The sequence below is a fragment of the Etheostoma spectabile genome, chromosome 21 (assembly GCF_008692095.1).
Source record: "Etheostoma spectabile isolate EspeVRDwgs_2016 chromosome 21, UIUC_Espe_1.0, whole genome shotgun sequence".
NCBI lineage: Eukaryota > Metazoa > Chordata > Actinopteri > Perciformes > Percidae > Etheostoma > Etheostoma spectabile.
The window spans coordinates 2,101,645-2,119,784 of record NC_045753.1 but is presented as its reverse complement, the minus strand read 5'-3'; the positions used below and the strand labels follow the sequence as shown (position 1 = coordinate 2,119,784).

Here is an 18,140-nt window from a genome sequence, read left to right as displayed (position 1 = left end):
GAGCAAAAGCTGCACCACTGATAATTACATGTTGAACAATTTTTGTTAAGGTGTTGTACCTGGTATTATAGTTAGTAGAGCTCAAATCAACACAATCTTTTCAAGCAATCTTGGTTTATAGCCGTTATATTATAACCATATACAATGGCTATGGCATATAATTCTTTTGCACAATAAGTATCACTTCCATCTGAGAAAAATGAGGTTACTATCTAACTGATAGATGGAGGGAATCCATTAATATGCACATACACTGCCATGACAAAGAGACGGTTTAGAATCATCCAAGTCCCCGTTACGCTAATTAAATATTTTCACGGGTTTTCCCTTTCCAGACCTTTTTTCCGACAGGGAAATGAAGCTTTTCTATGACTTCAAAGCCCACCGATCCACACAAAAACATTAATTTTTACCTCATGCCTTTATCGCTTAGTTTTGGTTTGTGTTATTTTGGGGACTTTTTAGGTTGCCAAAACTAGCCTGTGCTAGCGCCTTAGGCTAAGTTAAGTAATGAAATCTATAAGCGCAAAAAAGCTAAATTTTATCAAAATCGAAAATCATTCTTGGAGGGTTTGGCGCTCTGGGTCATTTTTAGTATGCTTTGGTGTTTTTGTAGTATTTGTGTTGTTTTTAATTGTCACTTGAACCACATCATGAAAAGTAAAAAAAAATACTTTTTACAGAAAGAGCACAAAATTCTAAAAAGTGGGAGGATTGGGGTTTATATTCTTCCCCTTGGTTAGAGAAAAAAAAGGGGGATACCTTTCCAAGGACAGTTCATGCCTTTGAACTTTAAGCTTCCCTTTTTTACGGCAGTATTTTTTTCCCCCCCTGTGGGTTGGGCTTTACTTAATCCAGCCCCTTTCAAATGAGAAAAAGGACCAAATTTGGGTCCTTTCAAAAATAAGACGCGAAAACAAAATTTATTAGTGTCCCTGCCCAAAAAGAACATTTCTGGGTCTGGGGAAATACTTGGCATGAAACAAATAGACCCTTTATACGGACAGACTACATTATCGTGCTTTTTTCTCACTATCTATAAAGTTTCTTGTAACCCTTGATTGATTATGATTGTTGATTATTTATTTCGAAAATGCAAGGAAGTGTATACAAAAAAATAATAAAAAAAAAGAAAAAAAACAAAAAAAGGAGGAAAAAAACAAACAAAGTCCTTCTTTTAATCTATTACATGTGCGAAAAAGGGGAGGAGAATAAAACTTTGTACTCCTACCCCTTTAATTCTTGCTTGCTTTACAAAATTTTTAAAATTTTGGCTATAAAATTTTACACATCCTACCAAAAAACCCCCACCATTCATTACACACTTAAAAAACATACAATAACAACTACAACCACATACTTAAAAACACCCCCAACAATACATTAAAATTCATATATTAATATACACATATACATACACACCATAAATACATAATACCACACCCTACATACTACAACTATACCAAAACCCACCCACCCCAAAATATATTAAAAAAAATAAACAAAAAAAAAAAACAAAAACAAAACTTTCACAGGCTTCTTTAACTTTTTAAAATAATTTTTTAATTTTTTTGAAAAGGATATTTTGGGCGTTTAGGTTCCATTTTTTTGTTCCCCAAATTTTAAATCCGGGCCCTTTTAAACATAATCTTTTCCTGGGTGTTTTTACATCTATTAATTTAAATTTTTTTCCCTTCCCCTTAAAACGTACCCTCCCTCCCTTTCCCTGAACATCTTTTGAATATTCCCAGGCAATAGCTATTTCTTGCTTGAACATGAATACTGCAAATTTGATATTTAATTAAATCATGAAAATTTTAGCAATTTAGACATAGAAATAATGAATTAGTTGATCCCGAAATCCGGGGTTGTGAATGATTCTATTGCTCTTTTTTGCATAATGACTAGTGGCTGTATGATGTTGATATGTTTTTTCCCCAACCTCTACACAGTAATTTAAAAATAAGGTAACAGTAAGTGAGCAGAAAGGGAGTGAAGTGATTTGCCACTCGGCCTCTGTCCAGATAATGACTAGACTAAATTGAGCCTCAAGGGCGATCTGCTTAGACTTTCCTCTCACCATGCATAAACACATGGTGAGACATGTGAATGTTACCCATTTCACTGCTCTTTTTTAATGGCCTGTATTGCCCTGTCAGAGCAAATTCTTCTACTAAGGAGAAGATGCATCCATTTATTTTCCCTTCACAATCATTTTTTTTCCTTTTGGACATGCTGCTCTGCTTTTCCATTCATATTCCATTAATCCATTTCATGATATTTCAGTCAACCAGCAGATAGGAGCATGACACAAAGTAGACAGTTTATAACTTAACATGTTCTGGTAGTTTTTGCTAGATAGCTATTTAGTGGGATGTAGTCTATATCCACGACGTTCCACTTCCGGGACATCCTTCTTTTTGGACGGATGTCTGTTACCTTCCGCCTTCTACGTGCTGGAATTTTAACTCCGTTGAATTTCTGAGGACTATGATTACCTGGTCCTCAGATCTCTGCAGGGTAATCAACAGCTACTAGACTATCCTGTCCAATCTGAGACTATGATTACCTGGTCCTCAGATCTCTGCAGGGTAAATCCAGACAGCTAGCTAGACTATCTGTCCATCTGAGGACTATGGTTACCTGGTCCTCAGATCTCTGCAGGTAATCCAGACAGCTAGCTAGACTATCTGTCCAATCTGAGGACTATGGTTACCTGGTCCTCAGATCTCTGCAGGGTACATCCAGACAGCTAGCTCACTATCTGTCCAATCTGAGGACTATGGTTCCCTGGTCGTCAGATCTCTGCAGGGTAAATCCGACAGCTAGCTAGACTATCTGTCCAATCTGAAGGACATGGTTACCTGGTCCTCAGATCTCTGCAGGGTAATCCCAGACAGCTACTAGACTATCTGTCCAATCTGAGGACTATGGTTACCTGGTCCTCAGATCTCTGCAGGTAAATCCAGACAGCTAGCTAGACTATCTGTCCAATCTGAGGACTATGGTTCCCTGGTCCTCAGATCTCTGCAGGGTAAATCCAGACAGCTAGCTAGACTATCTGTCCAATCTCAGTTTTTCGTTGCACGACTAAAACAACTTTTAAACGTGCACATGTTCCACCAAAACAAGATATTTCCCAAGGCTATCTTGCAGCAGCACCAGGGCTCCGTCCAAAACCTAGCGCCGCCAAAGATGATTGTGATTGGTTTAAAGTAATGCCAATAAACCAGAGCATGTTTTTCTTCTATTCCTGAATGCTGTGTGGACTTGCCAGACCCTCTTCTGCAGCGTTGTGGAGGAAGGTCTGGCAATGCAAGACTAGGTGAGATGTAGCTAGATTGAGCATGCTAATTGAAATGTTTTAATTAATCCACTTCCATTTACTTTTTAGTTTAAAACATTTATGTTATATATTAGTTATTCACTTTAAAGGTTAAGTTTGCACACAGCCCACAGTGTCTTTTCAAATTTGAACTTTTCAAAATCACTTTTCTATAAGTTAACTTGCTAGCTGGCTACAGTAACTCACCCCTAGCACATTTCACATTTACACATGAATGACTTTATTTGGCAAATTAATGGATTATGATATGGTAAAATGTTTGTTTCTCTCTGCATATGGCATGGTAAATACAGCTTGAGCAAATACCAATTTTTCCTGTTATTTCTCATCAACTTCCATGGAATTTTTCTACCTTCAATATTAACGACATCTTGCAACTCTTGTTATGATTAAAAAGCATTATCCACGCTGACAAACATTGACAGATTGTTCTCTGAGGAGGCAATCACCTGTGAGTTTTGAGGTGCTTATCAAATAGTACATGCTTCTATTGAGAGCCGGAAAAAAACAGGAAGCACTTATCACTGTGCACGTTGAAAAGCCACTAATCCACTAATCCTCATTCAGGAGAAAGCTAGATATTGTAATTCAACAGCGATATGAAGCAGATTCATTAAAGCCGACACTACAATATCTTTCAGAGATCAATCCCAATATTACTGCATTATTTCTGGTATAAATACAATATTGATGCAGGATCCTACAGTATGAGAGGAGCTATGATGCCAACCACGAATGTTAAAGTCGCACATTCGAAAAAAGCTTAAGTCAAAGTTAACCAAGTTAGACCTGTCTTTGCCAGTATTATCTAAATGCAGCAGCACCTCAAGAGTCACACCTGCAGCTCCAAAAAAGAATACTTGAGCACAGAAAACAGGTAATTGTATGCCATTAGTTGCCATCAGTGAGAAAACATATGCACCTGCATGTGTTGCGTTTCCATAGTTAGACTGCATAATGGACATATCAAATGGTTTTTCCCTGGTCAGGTCACAAAAAAGTACAGTACTTGTACTTGTAGGTCAAGTGCATTTGTATTCGAAGCATTGAGCTGAAACACATCACTGAACCATGGCACAACAGTAAAAAAGCTTGTGCGAGCAATAGAAGTCACCAACCATTCCGAAGAACCTTGGGAACCTTTTTTCTCCTTCATGCTGTAACGGATGCTGGTAACTTTAATTTCCTTGCGGGAGTCATCCCTTGATAAAGCTACGTCTAAGTCTAAGACATATTGTCTCATTTACTAAGGGATTGTTGTGTGAACACAGTTCTTGGTCAAAAAGTAAGGAAGAAAGTCTTGGTTATCAGGGGGGAAAAAAATGCAGTGTCCTGTTGTTGTCTCTGTTTTGAGACAAAACATAAAAAGCAATCCGACTTTTTTAAAATTTTAGGCAATTCCCTTTTTCAGCAGAAATAGGTGTAGGGGACCTCATGTTGCACAATTGTCTGACAAATAACAATAGTGTTCACTCTACATGGAACTTAAAAGTCAAAGATCACCAAAGTTTTTAAATTAGGATACATTTTGGGAACAAAAATGAATGTTTCAGAGGGTTTAGTAAATTTACGTTACTGATAGTATACTTTACCGTTGTTCCTAAACCGATATTTTCAGTGGGCCTCCACGGGCGATTTCAAAACCCTTTCAAGTCAAAAGTAACTAGAGGGTCGGGTTGGGGGGGGGGGGGAATGCAGTTGATCATATGTCCAAGGACCCTAAATGTCAAAATTCATGGATCCTCAGAAGGGTTTTGTCCGGGCTAAAAGTCCACAGAGTTCCAACAGTCTTAGTTTCAAAAGTTCATGTTCCAAGCATTGCCCAGTTTAACATTCTCTTACAAAAACAACTGACAATTACCCATCTAGCTAGCAACCAAACATCTTCCCATGGTGCAGCTGGATGATTGTATGCCTCTCTAAAGGGCAGGTCTAGATAAATATTAGTGGAGTGATGGAGGGAGATAGTAACCATTATTTTTCTTGTCAAAAACAGATTCTTCCTGCACAAACTCACTTCTCTAAACTTTAGGCAGCAAGTCTTTACACCTGGGTGTTAAGATGCTAACACTGAGAGATAAAGGGTAACTACCATTCTTTTCAACCTGGATCCCATTTTTAGTATGTTTTTGTGTCCAAATGACTGATGGATAACAATCATTGGTTGAATATTTAGTATAAAATGATCAAGTATACATTATTAAGCAAGATTGCTGCAGTCGGCAGATCAGAACTACAATGGAAGTTAACTGGGAAATTGTGCAGCTTGTATTTAGCTTCACAAAAATTCTTCTTTTGCCACGGATAGGCTCAGATTCATATTTTAAGTGTCTAACAACCTTATGAAAAGGATCTCTAAGGAGGTCAACGTTTTTATTAAAGAGTAAGATCCTTGTTTTTAAGCATAAAAAAACTAAAATTGCGTTCGCTAAACCTGCCAGACTCAATGTAAATAAACAGTCATTTTGGAAACGTAAAATACACTTCATTCAAAGCCGACTGAAACAAAATAAAAACATGAAATGCCATTTTTGATAGTTTTGGTTGAAACAAACATAGTTTCCCAATTTACATGCGATAACCTGTTGGCTCAATTCATGCGAAAAGTATTGTTTTTTATAGGGCTGTCGAATGATTAAAATATAGAATTGTGATTAATCGTATTAATGTCACAGTTTACTTGCAATTAATTACAATTAATCGCACATTTCTATCTATTCTAAATGTCCCTTGATTTCTTTTCGTCCAATTTTTTTTTTCTCATTTTAATGCTCTTGTCAACATGGAAAAGTGGATCGACTTGCTTGGTGCAAATATTTTTTAATTGAAAACAACATTGGCAGATAGCCTACTGTATTGTTCAATTTCACACTAACAATCTCACTTGGAGCAAATAATCTCTCACACAGAGTAACACTGTCCATCAATAAAAGGGTGAAAAATATACTTTGACAAGGGGGGGGGGGGGATTGCATTAGCTGTGTCATTGGCCATCAAGTGGTTGAGGGGGTTCAGACTGGATATGCGGTGATGACTAAAACGACAAAACACACTTTCATCTTACTTTTAAAAAGGAAACTTTCCATTCAGAATCTTATTGGCGTCCATTTCAGCGTCTCGAAACGTAACCTTACTACTCTTTGGTCGGCTCACAAGCCCAAACGGTGCTAGTTTGCTAGGCCAAAAAGAGCATTAATCTTGCGATGAAAAAAATCTACACTGTTAAAATGAGTTTGCGTTACCGCCGTTTTCTTTTCTTTTTTAATGGAGTCTGGTGGGTTTAGCACTAGCAACATCAGAACAGTTTCTGGTTTAACAGTTCTCAAAGAGGTTCAAAAAGGTCTATCTCTATAGGGATGATTTTATCAGACGATAATTATCTGAGCCTTTAAGTGGCAAAAACTACCTGGACCAAACTAACTGAACGTTTGCCCCATGGGGTTACATTGCAGCCCGGTCCTGGCTGCTGGTTACAACCTTCACGCTTATATACTGGACTAATTTCAAAGATTGTTGTCTATTTCAGTCACTTACACAGAAAAAAAAAAAATGTAGTTACCCTTTAAGAGGTATTCCACCGAGGGCAAAGATGAACTGAGATTATTGAGCAAATGTCACAGGAAGAGGAGTAAAAGTTAAAACAGCCAAGATAGCAGTCTCTAGAAGCTCCGCTGCTGTTCTCACAGACCTGATGGCTGCGAAACAAATTAAGGCGTATCTATCTCTGAATATTGAATTGATTTACCTAATTTTTTCAGTTGTAGCATGTATTGCTGTAGGGCTGGTTCCAGTATGCTGCGACATGCGGCATACAGCCTGCAGATCTCCCTAAGCTTTAAAGTAATGTCTTCCATTGGACTTAAAACGGTGGTGAAAGCAATGTCCGAGAGAGATTACAGCGACAATGTTTGCGTTAATTCTGTCACTGCGTTTGTTTTCTTTTTCCTTATGTGAAAGCAGTGGATCCTACAAGAAATAAGTCAATTAATTGGCTTTGCATTCATCCATGTAAAGAAATAAACATATCCTGCCTATTCACGCAAAAGTAATACTAATATTTTAGTCCCACACTGTGATGTCACGGTGACTGAACAACGACTGCTCTGTTTGTAACAGAGGACTGTTTAAAAAGTTGCAAAATAACATCTAGGCCTATATTTTCAGTAATAAATTGTGCACTAATACTTTACAGATAAGTCATCCATCTCCATATCATTACACGCAGGGTTAGGTCTTTTATCGTTTAGAGAATATTATATTTCCACCGAGCAAAGAGCAAGTAGTAAACATATTTAACAAGTAATTTGACTCATCATCTCTAGCCTCACGATTTCTACTCTGCACCACCCATCGCTTTATGTAAAGCGTGCTGCACCTACAGAATATGAAAACAACAGATCTGCTCTCGGCAACCTTGTGCACTGCACACGGTGTCGTGCTTTGTTATGGTCTTTACAACTGTGCCATTAAAATGACTTTTCTGCTGCCTGCATTCCTTCTTTCTTTTACTCTCATGCCTCATTCAGTCACAGCTTCTGCACCGCTCAAAACTACAATGTGACAGGGAGTGGTAGACTGGATGCAGTGAGACAGATCCTCGAGATGGAGAGTGGAAGAAGTTTTGGCTTGAAAAATAAACTACTTGAAATTCCATACATGCATCCATAGAGGATGAGCAGAACCTTGATAATTAAGTATTGCAAAAGTATTGTAAAACTGAATTCACTCCAATTCAGCCTCACTTGTTCCATTGAAAAACTGTAAATATTATGTAAACATGTAAACCATGAGAACATTTCAAAAGGAATGTATGTGGTGTTCTGAAAGTGATAGGGATGTAACGTTATACTCAACTCACAATTGGATAGGGTTCACAATTTTAGACGATTAAGCTGCAGACAAATGACTGAAAAATACCCCTTTATTAATAAAAACTGCAAAATAACAGATGTGTCCCCCCATCAAAAGTGCTACTGAAATTGTATTTTATCCAATATTAAAAATACTCAATAAAAATGTGCATTCTAAAACAAATCCCACATCAAACTAATTAAATGAATAGAAATAAATAGGTGAAGTGTAAAGGATTTGTAATATTTAAATGTTCATATCAATTATAACCGATTCACCATGCATCGTTACATCCCTGTGTGGGTAAAATACTGTAAACCTTATTGTAATGGCTCATCTGCTGCTTTTAAAACTAGAAATAACTCATTGGCATGCAATTAAAAAGGAGGTTCCTATTCATTATTACATTCCCAAAACATCTGAATATTAAATCCATGACAGAAAAAACAACATGCTACACTCACAAAGTATTCCTGGCAGATACCGTCTACCCCTCATTACCCTTATTCACCTTACACACAACATTTATCTGGCAGCGGAATGGCAAAATAACTAATTCCCATACGGATGAATGCCTAGACCTCTGCTCCAGCTTCTATCGGCTTGTTTTCAACAACTGTGCACGGAATGCCGAAAATGGCTGAAGATCCTTGGAGATGGTGTTGGCTGAATTCTATGAAACATAATATCCTAAAAAAAAAAAAAAAACACATGGTATAATTGCATTAAATGCTGTTCTTTGGTCTGTCCTTTACACCGGCTTCCAACCCCTTGCTCATTGCAGTACACACGCCATTTGGCTCGTTTCAGCATGTGTACTGCATTCATAAAATGAATGTCAGTGTCTTACCATTGGTGGGCAAACAACCACTGTGGAGCCAGATATCGGCATGCATTAGGAGTGCTCAAGGAAGCGAGCTGGAGAAGAATTTTTAGGAATGAGTAACTTAGTTTTTACCAAAACGGAAGGAGTCCGTCTGTCCATCGATTTTCTCGACAAACTCATCTTCAAACTTGGAGGCTGTATAGCTGAGGACTTAACCCTTGTGTTGTCCTCGGGGTCAAATTGACCCGTTTCAAAGTGTTTTATTTCATAAATATGAATTTCTTTCAACCAAATTGCCCAAAAATAACATGGATGATTCCATACAACATTCTCCAGGTAAAATTAATTATTACTTTCATTGAGTATTTGGGGTTTTTTATTTAATCCTATAGAATTTGAATTCTTTTTTTATGGTTTCAAAACAATATTTGGACTAAACTTTGACATCCACCCAACATCCTCTGATCTCAACTATGAGTCAAAATAATTCATAATTTTTGCCTTGTCACCTAAAAACTTGTATAATTTGATACAAATGAGGTCTGTTGACCATGAATTCCAAGAATAAATGTAAAACCTGTTATTAAACCTGCTCAAGTTTTTTTTTTTTTTTTTTTAAAGCGCCAAAAGCTGGAAATAGTGACAAATAAAATCAGAAAAAAAACGACAAAAACATCGGAAAAACACAAAACAAAAATTACATTTTGACCTGATGACCAGTTCTGGTTGACGGGAAGACCAAAGGGTTAAGGAAGTGGGTGTTGAGCGTGAGCCTCAAATTTAAGGGACATTATTTTCTATACCTATCAATGTATGTTTTACTAGTACGTTATGACACACTGTTCTTGCTGAGAGGAGCCTATTACTATTTATGGTTTTTTCTGATGATGGAGATTCAAATTGTTTGGAAGTGTGTTTCTGGCCTGTTTAAAATTAAAAAGGAGGAATCACCTAGAACTGTCAATCTTTCTCTATAATACCATTCAAAATTTTTTTTTTTTATTTCTTATAAAATCAAATACGAAGCCAAATGCAGCCTGTTTATTAGTATGATTTTTTTTCACAAAAGAAATAAAAAATTTTATTTAATTTGGGTTTTTTCAAGGACCCCAAGCCCCTCCACCAGCTTATGTTCGTCATGTTCGTCTCTATACTGTGGTTGTTGACACATATTCTGTCCTCAAAGGGGGGCTTCCCATTCCCCCCCGTCTGAAGGGACTTCCTTTGGTTCTGCATTGCTTCCCGCCCTTTGTTTACATCTTTTCCCCACGGGGACCGCAAAAACAAAATCCCCCGCCCTGTTTTGAATTTTATCAAAACAATGTGTTAAAGCACTCCGTTTAAAAGCTACCCGCAAAAGTTAGCACAAGTTGCCGAAACGATTTTCATAAACCGTTAAAAAATATTTTTCCATGATGCTACGCCTTACTATGCTAAACGGTGCTCCCACTACTATTTATGTTTTTTTTTCCCCAAAATACGCTTTAAAAAGGTAATTGAATAAAGAAAAATTCAATTTAGACAGCTAACAAACTTTAGCTGTCTCCATAAAAGCCCCAGCTAACTCCTATGACCCCGGGGCGCAGTTAGGAAACAAACACTAACTCGTACTTTACTTTTTTGATGTCAAATTTTAAAAGTCTTGTTAAAACTATTTCCCCGCGTTTTCCCAAATTTCCCCCCCGTACAAATGTTACTCGTACGTAGAATTAGCTCCATGACCCTCACATGCCTTTATTCCACTCTTTTCAAATTTTATTTCCAACATGCTAAGCTTTCGTTTTTTTTCCCGGCGACAGGGATTGCAACCCTTTTCCAACAAAATTTTATATTAAAAAAAAAAAAAATTCCTTGAATTTCGCTTCAAAAGTTTTGATTTTTTTTATATTTGAAAAAATTTTACCTTCAAATTCCATAAATGAACTCTACAAAAAGGTTTCCTGCTTTTCTTTCAATCACCAGGGGAGGAACCCACGCTAATAAAAAATTTTTTTGGCTATCCTTTTGGATTAACCCCCATACACTATCCCCTGGGAAAAATTTGTTCCAATCCGGGGAAGGGGGACGTTTCCCACACCGCGTGAAAAAATTTAAAACCATGAAAATTGTTTTTTCGGTTTAAACCGCTTCAAAGCTCTCTGTGGAGAAAAAACTTTGTTTTTATTCAACTGACCCCGCCCAGAAGAAAAAAAAAAAAATTTTTTTCCAAAAGGTTTCCCCGAAAATAACCTAAGGAAAAAATCTGGGCTTTAATTTGCCCCCTTAACGTCTTTCGCTTTAATTTGCTTTTTTCAAGACACTTTTCCCCTTCCCCAAAAATAAAAACGTCATTACCTTTAAAAAGAAAGGGTGAGCCCGGGAAGAAAAGGAAAAAGGGAACCCCACATTTTTCAAAACCCAAAATTTAAATTTTTATTGTTTTCTAATCTCTCCCCCAAAAACAGCTTAGAATGCTGTGTTCTTTGGGCACATGATGAATTTTTCTGATGTTATAAAACCTTTGGGGGCCGTGTGTGGGGTGTTTTTGGTGGTGGTGTTGTTTGTGTGGTGTGTGTGGTGGGCTAAACGGGGGTTTGTTTTGGGAAAAGGGTTGGGAAATTTTAGGGTGTGTTTGGGGGGGGGGAACAACAGACCTTAAAGCCTGGGGGGGCAGGAGGAAACCCGAATCAAAACACCAAAATAAAAAGGAAATGCAGGTCGTGAAAAACCCCCCCCCAAATTCACAAATATTTTGAAGCAAAAAAAAAAAAATTAAAAAAAAATCAAAAATTTCCCCCCCAAAACAGCGTTATTTAAATTTGGGGGGGGGGGGTTTCAGGGGGAAATTTTAATTTTTTAAAAACGAGTAAAGCTTGGACCCCAAATTTTAAAATTTTGAAGGAGAAAAATGGTTTCTTTTGTTTTTTTTTTTTCTGTATATTTTACTTTTCCTTTTTTTACTTTATGTTTTAAGGACCTAGAGTCTGGCAATAAAGTTATTGATCTGTGTATTTTGATTTGTGGGGTGGTTTCTTGTAATAGTCTGGCCAAATCAATCAAACTAAATATAAATAAAGTGCAAATCAAAAAAAAAGGATATATTTTTGTACAGAAGTAAGGGAGGAGAGTGAAAATATCACTGATGTTACTGGTGTTTTTTTTTTTATTTATTTACTGTTTTTTCATAAGTTAAATGCTGGAATTGTGTTACAAATCACAGATTGTAAACCAAAATGTCCTTTTTTCAGTGGATTTTTTCATTTATTTCAGAAATTTCAATTTCATGTCGTAATGCTCCATGACGTGTTAAAATCTGTACACAGTAAATATTGTATTCACGCCGAAGAAAAACTAAAGCCAAACTTTTTTTCCTTCTTTTTTTTTTTATAATCACAAATAAAATCGTAATCGCAACATCTGGCAGAAAAATCACAAATAGATTTTCTCAATGCTAGTAGATGTGAGACAGAGGGAAAAAGCTTGGCAGCTGGGTGTATTTGCACAAGGAAAAGTGAAAATGATGGAATAAAAGGCAAGGAGAAATTGTTTAAAGAATGATAAAAGCTATTTCTGATTGCTGACCATTATCGAGGACTGAAGAAGAATCTCCATCATTAAATGTAACTTTCCCTCCGTCCCTACCTGCCACCTATCTGTTTGAACTTCATTTATTCTCCTTCTGCAGCCAGAAAGCAATCCCAAGGCTGCTCATGACATTCTGCTTTGAAAACAACATAAAAGGGAGAAGAGAGCTCCTTCCCTTCTTTTTTTCCCCATTTCCATTCAAGCCCCTCAGGCATTTGTTTCCCTCAGAAACTGATATAGCTGAATAGTTGAATTTGTCCAATATGAATGCCAAATGTAGCAGTAACTTTGTCACTCGACACAGCCAGATCGCAGAGGCACAACATCTGGAGTGGAAAAGACTGCCGTTCACGGCCTGCATTCAACAAGCACGAAATTGCGTAAGTTGGGTACCTTTAGCCGCATCACTTAGTCTCTCTACATCTATATATATCCCGTATTATTAATACTGATAGCTTCTTAACATTTTTTTCCAATACACAGTAATTAATTAATTGTTACAAAACCAATCCTGTATTTTGGATATTTGAGAAGTCTCAACACTTGATTAAAAAGCACACACTTACAGTGAGAGAACCCAAACTACAACCAAGGTAGAGCAGTAATTAGGAAAGTATGTGGAAAAAGTACCTCAACCAGCCCTACATTTTTATATTCTATTCATAAGTGAGTCCATCTACAGGACTATCACCGACATACAACATAATATGCAAGGAACAGAATGAAAAATTGAGATTCTAATTAAAATGAATTACTGTAAAGAATATTATGCCAACAAGAGGCTGTACAATTGGAGAAAGTGTATCAATGATTCATAGTGTTCATGCTGAGTGGCTAAATTCATCAAAAATTTATTTCAGATAGCTATGCTCCTCACAAAATTGGAAAGACGTTAAGCAAACGTCGGACAGAACCCCCCCCCCCCCCTCCCCCTCAGCTCTCCCTGTCTATATCATGTCAGTGGAATGTATAAGAGTTTCAGCACAGCCTGGGACATAATTGAAAAGCTGTTAAGACCAAAGAATAGATAATTAAGATTAGGGCGGATTGAGATGCAATCTATATTTTTTGCCATTCGCTTTCCCTCAAGGAAGCGTGGACAATCTCTTACCATTTGGCATTAGACTTATCAACTCACTTTTCTGAGCCTGTCATTACCAACAATCTTGGACTCACTATGAGGAAGTGCTATTATGTTTTAACAGGACTAAAAAAAAAAAAACATCCATTTCACACAAGTGGCTGTGGGTCAGAGCTAGAGCGGGTACGTTGTTCTGTTTCTATGGGGTTGGCCCCCAACCAAAAGAGATCCTGATGCTTAGAATGGGATTAATGCAGTGATGGAATTTAACTACATTGTGCATAGGGCTGGGCAATATATTGATATTATATCGACATTGATATATGAGACTAGATATTGTTTTAAATTTGGATTATGTCCTGTCATGATATGACACAAGTGGTCTTTTCCTGTTTTAAAGGCTGCTTTACAGTAAAGGGATTTTCTGAATTTACCAGACTTGTTCTATTATTTGCCTTTACCCACTTAGTCATTGTATCCACATTATTGGGGATAATTTTTCAAAACTCATTGTGTTAATATTGTGTTGAGGTATTTTTGTCAAACATATTGTGATATTAGATATTTGGATTGATAGATATTTTTTTCCATATTGCCCGGCTGTATTTGTATTGTATAATTGTTTGTGATGATAATAAATGTTCTTCTTTCTTCAGATATGGTATAAGACAGTTTTTTCACAAAGCTGGCAAAATGTAAGAGTTCAAAGTTCTCTAAAAATCACTGTTATCATTTTAAAAAAATGCAAAGAACTATAAAATCAAATTTATGAAGATGTCCTAAGGCGTTTTCAAGCGGGGGGGGGGTGTTTAGGATAATGATCCTAAACACACCTCAAAATCCACGGTGGATTACATCAAGAGGCGTAAACTGAAGGTTTTGCCATGGCCTTCACAATCTCCTGACCTCAACAGAATTAAAAATCTATGGAGCAGTGCGTGACAGACAGCCCAGAAATCTCAAAGAACTGGACGACTTTTGGAAGGAAGAATGGGCGAAGATAGTTATAGTTTCTTTGTAATGCCTCGTTCACAACAATGTTTTTTTTTCCTCGTTATTTTGTTCGTTTACGTTGACGATTATAAAGTTGATCCAGACGTGACGGAGTTTGGTTTTCTGATGTATCTGGAAGGTCCACAACAGGTACCACAACAGCAATAGTGGTTTAGTTCGACTAGGTTGATGACAGAAAGAATCCAAAATCATGCAAACGATTTATTGCAAAGTTAGTAACACTTACAAGGGATTTGCCATGGTGGATGGTGCAAGCATAAACATAAAACATACTGAAAGGAAATAAAACAATAGCTGTAAAAGAAACTGACACTAATCTAAAATGTTGCTATAATGTTGTCAGTGCCTACAGCTCTGCACTGGTGTGAGTAACGCATATGAAACACAAATGATCCCAATATCGTCCCACGGTCAAACTTGCATGAGTAGAGCAATGCAAATTTCCCCGTTCTGTGTGAACACGCCTTAACAGTTTTCTCAGTGGATGCATTCAAAAGCCTCATGGGCAAATATAAGGTATAGGGTAACTCTTAATGTAGGAATGACTTAATTAGTTTTTGTGGTGTATGTAAATGATGTGAGTGTTTTGCAACTAAATCCACACAGGTTAAATAAAAATAACATATACAGTAAATAATACTTGATAAAAATACTAGACTTAACTTTATAGACATTACAGTTCTTTGGTTTTTGGTATGCTTATCCGTTTGATATATGTGTCAATAGCCACGTTTTGTTTACGCTTATTCTGTTGTGCCACTGCCTATAGGGTATAAAAATCAATTACTGCAGATTTAAAGAACCTTGTTATGTAAAATCAGATGAATGTTTTACATTCCGTACTCCACCTCACACTGCGTGGAGCTGTTCGTCCTATAATTTTCCCTCTTTTATGAACTTTTAACAAGTTACGCAGCTTTGCAGCTCGCCTAAATCCCAGCAGAGATATAACACAAGACAACTTTCATTATTACCGTTTAAATAATTTAACAGACGTCACTGACTCCCTACACTGACACACTTGATAAATATCGGCCGTGAACTGCTTACCCCTCGGGAAATCAAAACATGTAATTTTAAGAGTCACATAGTGAGGTTTACGCACTGTATTTTCTCTTGCGTGTAATACCTCTTTTGACATGAAAGGCCAGAACTCCTTCGGGGGAGGGGGGGGGGGGGGGGGGTAGAGAGAGAATTAATGTGGCATCTGGAAGTGTTAGGCTTTTGTGTGATGTCCAAAAACCAATCACATAGCAGCAGCATCCTATCTTTACTGTGTGTGTGTTGTGTGTGTGTGTGTGTGTGTGTGTGTGTGTGTGTGTGTGTGTGTGTGTGTGTTTTGTGTGTGTGTGTGTGTGTGTGTGTGTGTGTGTGTGTGTCAATAGAAATCTAACCTCACCCCAGCTGCGAAGCCTAAACTTCCATCCAAAATGCGTTTCTGAAAAGGCAGATAAAGAGAGAGATTGTGCGAGTCAGTTGAATCATATCTTCAAACCCCTCAGTCAACCGGTTACTGTTGACATAAGTGGCGGAAATGCAACAGGTCCAGAGAGCCAAAAGTCCAGAGATAACAAAACCTCAATCTACCAGTGAAACCATTCTGTCGTGAGTGGTTTCATGTGATGTACTTTGACTCTAGCGGTAACATTGTTAAATCTTAGCTTTGGCAACGGCCGCTGAGTGGCTGAGAACATTTAAAACTAGAAGAGCACTCGAAGACTTAGAGCTCCGCCAAGGCATGCTCTATATCACAAAGTTGACTCTTTGGTGTGAATATTTCCAACTCTGGGTGAGACAATACATATCCAGTGTGTCACTCGGGCAATATCGGATCATCTGATGTGTGATTTTAAAATTAAAAGGCTCAAATGTCTATGTGAAGCTATATTTGAATTTTCTTTCCCCAGGCTGTTAAAGCCATATTTCCATGTAAAGTTATATTTGAAATTTTATTTAGGCTGGTAAAGTCATATTTTTACTCTTTTTCAGGCCTTCCTTGTCGCAAAGTCATGGCCACAAGAATGCAGCACAAACACCCTATCTTGCAATATTGAAGAAAATGAAAGAATTAGTGTTCCCGCCCAAGGTTTCAGTCAGGTTCTTCCTTTGGCACATGCTACACCTTTCCACCATGTTTCATGCAAACCGAGCCAGGAGTTGTTGTTTTTTTTCTTTTCATAATCCGGAGGTAAAGATTCTGTTGTATCATCAATATCAAATTGGTCATTTATGTGCGGTTTTCATGTAGAAAGTGACTATTTTATCACTGATAAATCTGATCAATGTGCTCGGATGTTTCACTTCTGTTTTAAATGAATCTATACTTCAATCAATGTTTTTCCGCTTCAAGTCCATTTTCTTTGGTTTTAGACGTGTAACTACAGCGACTGAGTGTTGACGTGGGTGGCCTGAACTCAATACTGCGCCTGAACGCATCCTGTGTGATACAGACGAAGCACTGACGCTGCTGCTCCCTGCTCAGATGCTGCTTTCTAGGGCTGCTTGATTATGGAAAAAATAATAATCACGGTACAATTAAATTAGCATGAAGATTGGAAGCGGGGGGGCTCTGTCCGGGGGGTAACTAAAACCACCTACCAGCCCCTCTAGAGCTCGCTACTCAACATGTTAGATCTCTTTTTTTTTTTACACAAATTAGATACAATGTGTTAGCTCGTAGGGTGGGGGAGTGCCATCTTCTCATCTTACTCTTGCTAAGTCAGTGGATAAGCACATATACCAAAATGCCAACTGTTCCTTTAAAACAATGTACACAGTTGTGCGTGTTTGGGGGTTCTGGGTTCATCCAGGACAATACCTGCCGGCTGGAGAAGACAAACACCAGGGCTGCTCCGGCAGCAGTCAGACCCCAGGTAAACAGAGTCCCCAGCAGGGCCTGGGTCACAGGGCTGTAGCCTTCCAGCATGGTGCCAGACCTGGACAAACGACACACAAACAACACACAAACAACACACACACACACTATGTTGGAAGATGTGACTAATAATATCTCACTTTTATCTTTGAGAACTGGAGTCTGAAATCCTTCAGTAACTACCCTGCCTTTAAGTATTAGGAGCTGGTATTTATGAAAAACGCGGCATGTGAAATAGGGAAGTAACGATTACCGGTAAAACCACGATAAAAATGTTGACGATAACAATTACCGTTTTCATTTGAAAAGTCATTATTATAAGGGTGGATTACCACGGTGTGGAAACCGTGTGTTTAATCTTGAAGTTGGAATGACAGCACTCAGGACATTTATCAGCCCTCTAAGAGGACCAAGGCTGAAGCATGGGCATATTTTTGTTATTATAAGAATGCAGAAGGACGGTTGATGGAAGAAAGTGATCTTGTCTGGAGAACGTGCAGGAAAGAAGATGCAGCAAAAGACATTGGACACACTTAGAAAAATACCGCGATAATACTGAAAAGCGTAGTCATTTCGGTCATTA

General features: G+C 37.7%; 1 protein-coding gene across 1 annotated transcript in view; it reads right to left on the bottom strand.

Moving 5' to 3' along the window:
* The window catches only part of slc39a11 (solute carrier family 39, member 11), a 28,563-nt gene that overhangs the window by 8,762 nt on the left and 1,661 nt on the right, over positions 1-18,140 (bottom strand). Inside the window, exons 2-3 of the mRNA XM_032502198.1 lie at positions 17,501-17,618; positions 16,082-16,120 (exon numbers count right to left, since the gene is read on the bottom strand). Of these exons, the coding sequence (XP_032358089.1) occupies positions 16,082-16,120; positions 17,501-17,608 (147 nt within the window). The 5' untranslated portion in view covers positions 17,609-17,618. The remainder of the gene's footprint in view (positions 1-16,081; positions 16,121-17,500; positions 17,619-18,140) is intronic.